Genomic DNA, 6,000 nt, shown 5'->3' on the forward strand with positions numbered 1-6,000 from the left:
CTTCCCTGGGCAGCCTGTTCTTATCCATGGCCAGACATATCGCTACACATGTTAATAAGATGCACTTCTAGTCTGTGCAGAAAGTTAGCTAATTCATTTTCTTATGACTGCTATGCGCAGTTTATCACATTTTGGGGTTTGGCAGTTATCATAAACTATCTCGCTGCTCAATCCATACTCATGGCAGACAGTGGTTTTACTAAGCTTTAATTTTTAAAAGATGATTGGAGTTATGGACCGTTCTATTTAGCAACTCTTAAATGTCCTCAAATTACAGCCTTCATACATAGGATCACATTTACTTTGTGAAAACATCATCACTGCACATGTATATATGCATAAGCACATATCATACATGCACTCTGGGTCCTAACAACAGTATAATGATAAAACAATAGTGATCAGTACATAAAATACCGCGTTAGGGATCAGAAGGTCCAGAAGGTGCACAGAATACCATAAAGTAGTTTTATCTAATGGACCAGCGTCAAGAGATCTGGTTTCTATTTCTGCTATTGACTTGCTACTTTCCCTTACAAAGGAGAGACAGTGGTTAAATTCTTCAGAAACAGACTTAAAGGAATCATGTCTTTTGGTGAAAGACTAGATAATGTATTGTTAGTAAAATTATGTATTTATGTCAACAGCATGTAAAAGAACAGAACTTTGGAGCAGGTGGATACAGACAGTCTGTTGGGAAAGAACCAGAATGGTTTTTGCAGCGGGATACTGCCATGAAGCATATGGGTGATGACCGTCACTCACTCCAGTTATATTTAGATCAAAATAAAGAACCAATTTCCAAGTCCTCATGGAAATCATGTGATATAGACCTTTTTTTTTTTTTAAAACTGCCTTTTGAAGGGAAAGCTTTTTATTGGGGCAGGAATTTTTCAGATATTATTAAGTCAGTAATTTTGTAAGTATGGGGTTTATCTTGATTTTCCATTTGGCTGGGTTTTCAAATCAAGAATAGTGTCGTTTTTCTGAGATTAATACCTCTAAAGAGCAGGGCAGTTGCTTGTCAGATTTTTCTCAGGACAAAACTGGATGGAGTCAAGAAATGTGACACCACAGACTGCCACAGGATACAGTGAGAGTATCTCTGTATTCACTTTGCTTTCCCTTAACCATTTTTACATTGCTGGTGTTGGAGATCAATTAACATTAAATTCCAAATTGTCAAAACCAACTTCACTAAAAACAAAACCAAAAAATGAAACCAACACCGTTCTGATGGCTGATCTTAAGCTGGAGGTTTTTGAGCAAACACGTCGAAGATACCATCTCTGCTAGGTAACTATACATCCACTTTCTCAGTGTATTTAGGAGCAACTGGAGAGATGAAGTATTTAAATACTTACATTGAATGTACTGTATTTTCTACATTTACTTAAAGATTGTAAAGTACTTTTGTGTCACTCTTGCTTTAAAATCATCCTTTGTTATATTAAAGAGATAACTTCTGGCATAGCTATAATGTAAGGGAATTCCAGGAACCAAGAGTGCAGAATGACATCAAAATGAGCAAGATTTTAAGTGGTTTGGATCATCAGTACAGTGCCTTCTCACAGCTACCAGATACAGAAATGGGGTTTGCAAAAGAAAGGACTTGCTTGTAGAAAAGCTAGCTGATAAATTTCTGTTGCTTGTTACAGCAATTTTGCTGATCCTTCCAATTCACAGCAAACTCTTTTAGGACTTTTTCTACCCTTATTAATTTGGTTTCACTCTTTTCCTCATCCATGCTTTCTCCATTCTTCAGCTAATGGTCACAAACACTGGTTCAGACAACTTGCATTGATTGTTTCCTACCTGCAGTAAATTCGTTTTGATACTCCTCCTTCCCACAAAGGCAGTTAATGGATCATGAAATGCGATGAGGGGAAGGGTGGTTGTTACAAATGCCTGCATTCTTAATATATTTAGAGCTTAACACCTAAAAGCCCAAAAACCTAGATGAAGAGGCCCTCATCTTGAATTCATGTTATCATCATAAATAATGATAATAAACAAATATGCACAAATCAAATACAAATATTAAATTGCAGGGGTTTGGGTTAACAAATAAATAAGAAAATATACCTCACCCCCACTTCAAATTAGTATTTTGTTCTGCTCGTCTGTATACTGCCTTTTTTTTTTTAAATTATTATTTTTTAATGAACATTTGTTGTGTGTCAAAATTGGTGGGGTTTTGGTTCGGTTTGGGTGTTTTAGTAGAGAAAGATGGCAATTTTGCCAATGCATACAGGCCTCATGCTTAGCAAAGTAGCTAAACCCAATGATTACGCTGTCCAAATACAAACAACAAATTCAGCACCATGTCTGAAGTACTGGGGCAACACTAAAGACATCTGGAAAGCAGGTAGCACACCTCTCATTTTGGATGCCTACAACTCATGAGCAGGAGAGACTGAATAAAAAGCAATTAAAATGCCCGACAAATCCTCAGCCCACATCGCAAAACAACGCGGCAAAGCCCTTAGGGGGATTTGGGCAGATTTCACAGCAAATTGGTTAGAATCACCCGGCACCTGCTGCAAAGCACCGGAGGATGGCCGTGCACGGCCCCATGCCCGCAGGGCTGCGGTGGAAGCCTCTCAGCTGAAGAAGAAGCCGGCAGGGAAGGCGGCGAGGATGCTGCAGCGGCCGGGGCCCCCTTTGCCGCTCAGCTCCGCTCGGAGCCAGCCCCGGTCCCATTTCCCCCCCGCCGGGACCCACCTTGGGCATCCGGATGTGCTCCATGGCGGCGGCGCGCGGCCCAGCTCCGCATCCACCTCCCGCAGCCCGCGCAGAGGAGCCGCACGCACCTGGCCGCGCTGCCCCTTCCTCCTGCCAGCCCTGCCCTTAGAAGTGCATATACCTCTTTGTAATTATATGCCTTTGTTTTATTTTTCCCTGGTGTGTTCCGGCGCAGGTAGGATGGAGAGATGGAGGATTTATCCTGAGCAGACGATGTGCCCGCGTTGCGATGCTGGCAGGTCAGAGGCCGGCTCCACCTCCCCGGCAGCTGCCATGCTGCCCTGGCCGCGGGGATGCTCTGCGTCGTCCGGCCCCACAGCCCTCGGGCATCCTGCTCCTTCTCTGCTTGCGCCCCACGGGCACCCACAGGCACAGCTCGGAAGTGGATCTTCAGCAGTTTGCTGTCTTACCTAAAATTACATTGCTTTGTCCTTTCTTTCGGGAAAGACAGACCCAGAAACATGAAAGGGAGCTCTGTCTGAGATTGCCTCCCCCTGTTATACTTTTGCTCCCTGGCTCAGCTTGTACATTTGAAAGACAAAAGCTGCACTTACTCGAACTGAAGCACTGAATTTTGTTTATCTCAAGCTCTGCATGTCTGTTTTTCTATAATTCACGATTTTGCTGCATCCTCAAATTTGCATAAGGTGAATTTTTTTGTGACACATGATTTTCAGTCCTACACTTGAAATTCCTTGTCCCCTCTTCTGCCTTGCCTGGTCTAAGAGATGTGCTACCTCTTGAAGCAAAAGGAAATGCTATAGAGCTGGTTTTCCCAGCTTACCTGCACAAAGATGAAGAACTTTTAACCAAAGATGAAGTACCTTTAACTGTCTTTAAATCCCTATCATATTCTGAGCAAAAAGGTAAACATTTCAGTGTTTATGCCACAGTGCAAATGACTGCTGATGTTTGGGGTTTTTTTTTCAGCTAAACCATAGCCTTTGAGGCGTGTAAAATTCCCATCTGTTCTATACTGATCAATGTACTCCAGCAGTTCTTCACAAAACGAGACTAGCCTCATCAAGGAATAGAAGCAAATGTAGAGACCTGTCAAACCACACAAAGACCATATGGCAAGAGTGCTCTGCTTCAGATCACCAGAAGCTCCTTACATATCCTCCTGCTGCCTGCAGAGAACAGAGAAAGCTTCATTTGTTTTGAGAAAGATAAAATATGGGCTGAAAACAACATGTGGTTGCCAATAAAAGTGAATGCAATTTACCCAGGGGAAAACCAAGTTTATCTCCACTGGGGAAAACCAAGTTTATCTCCACTGACTCCAGTCCTGCCAATGCTTCTCTAATTCTACCACTTTCTTGCTAAAGAATGGCTAGAACATTCAGCATCATGAGGTTTTTTTAATGCCAACTCTTTGTTTAGAAGACACAGAAGCTGTATTGTCATGAGTGGAATATAAATCATCTCTAGATTTGACCATTGCCCTTGGTCTGGCCCACTTCTGCCCTCCTCTCTCCCATAGTTCATCTGCTGTTACTGAGCAGGAATGGCTTTATGACCATAATCTGAGACACCATCAACTGGATAAAAAAACCTGTTTACTCAGATCTGAAATGAAGGTTGGAAATAGCATTTTCTATTTGAAAATTCACTGGATAGCACCAATAAAAGTGAAAAAAAATGGCATGAAGTGTGGACTTCACAAGACTCTCCATCAGTGCCATATTTTGCTCCTTATTTTAGACCAAAGCTATCAGAATCAATTAAGAATTAATCAACCATGAAATGTGTTTCCTTTGTAGTTACAGCTAATATGAGTCACTGTGTACATTATCATCGTACACCATTTGCTACTGCCAGTGAGTAAGTAAAGTTGGAAGAAAGTGTGGTTATCCTTTTGGTCCCTAGAGTGATTTCCTTTTTCTCTGATACATCTTGTGATTCATTATAGCCAAGTTCAAATCCTACTGTTGATGGCAAGTAAGCTTTCAGAGTTAAGTGAGAATGTACTTTATCTCTGTTTCCTGTTCATCAATAACTCCAAAGCTAAGACATTGCTCAGAGGAAGCTGTTTATGTAGCAATCAGTTGCTCAACACTCTTGCCAGAGTTCTTGTCCTGTCTTGGGCCACTAAAATAATTAATGAGTGAGTGCAGCTACAACCAGAACCTGTGTTTAAGATAAAAGTTACACCTACTGCTATTGCCATGGAAAGCTGTGATGAGTACAAATTGCTAATAATTCTCAGATGTTTTTCATTTGCATTTCACACTCACAGAAAGTGCTGTCTTAACAATCCTGGAAAACAAGTCCTTTGTCCACATTAGAGGTACAGAGAGGATAACAATAAAAAACAACATAGCTCTGACTCAGCTAAGATGTAGAACAGGAAAATTAAATTGCCATGCTTACATGGATTCTGATCTATCTGCTGTTACTGCCAACAAAGTTCTTGATGAAAAATGTCACATGAAGAATGCCAGCCATTGAAGGCTAGAATGGTATCAGTGTATTTATTTTCTATATCCATAAGCAGTAGAGTCATCTTTCAGCCTTGTCCAGTAAAACTTCAGAGCACACACTTCGTATCCAATGTGTAAAAATTTCTGTTGTATTCATTGCAGTCACCCAAATGCTCAGACATTTCGTATCTGTTACTTCCAATGTGGCCTGTATTTGAATCATTGTGTTAGCTCTGGAAGGCTTTATAGCTTTATTTGTGGTTTACAATTATATTTTATTAGTTTAAAGGTGCTGTATTAGTTTAAAGGTGCTGTAGTTTGCATTTTAGTCATAGAATCATAGAATCAATATGGTTGGAAAAGACCTCAAAGATCATCAAGTCCAACCTGTCACCCAAGACCGCATGACTACTAGACCATGGCACCAAGTGCCACATCCAGTCCCCTCTTGAACACCTCCAGGGTCGATGACTCCACCACCTCCCTGGGCAGCCCATTCCAATGGCTAATGACTCTCTCTGTGAGTCATTTCTCCTCATCTCAAGCCCAAACTTCCCCTGGTGCAGTTGAGACTGTGTCCTCTTGTTCTGGTGCTGGTTGCCTGGGAGAAGAGACAAACTCCCTCCTGACTACAACCATGCTTCAGGTAGTTGTAGACAGCAATAAAGTCTCCCCTGACCCTCCTCTTCTCCAGGCTAAACAATCCCAGCTCCTTCAGCCTCTCCTCATAGGGCTTATACTCGAGGCCTCTCCCCAGCCTCGTTGCCCTTCTCTGGACACATTCAAGAGTCTCAATGTCCTTCTTAAACTGAGGGGCCCAGAACTGGACACA

The 6,000-nt window shown here is 41.8% G+C and overlaps 1 protein-coding gene across 1 annotated transcript in view; it reads right to left on the reverse strand.

Moving 5' to 3' along the window:
* Positions 1 to 3,089, reverse strand: part of MTMR7 (myotubularin related protein 7) — a 44,535-nt gene extending 41,446 nt beyond the window's left edge. Inside the window, exon 1 of the mRNA XM_054164477.1 lies at positions 2,725 to 3,089. Within this exon, the coding sequence (XP_054020452.1) occupies positions 2,725 to 2,748 (24 nt within the window). The 5' untranslated portion in view covers positions 2,749 to 3,089. The remainder of the gene's footprint in view (positions 1 to 2,724) is intronic.
* Between the last annotated feature and the right edge of the window lie 2,911 nt (positions 3,090 to 6,000).

The sequence above is a fragment of the Dryobates pubescens genome, chromosome 1 (genome assembly GCF_014839835.1).
Source record: "Dryobates pubescens isolate bDryPub1 chromosome 1, bDryPub1.pri, whole genome shotgun sequence".
NCBI classification, from domain to species: domain Eukaryota; kingdom Metazoa; phylum Chordata; class Aves; order Piciformes; family Picidae; genus Dryobates; species Dryobates pubescens.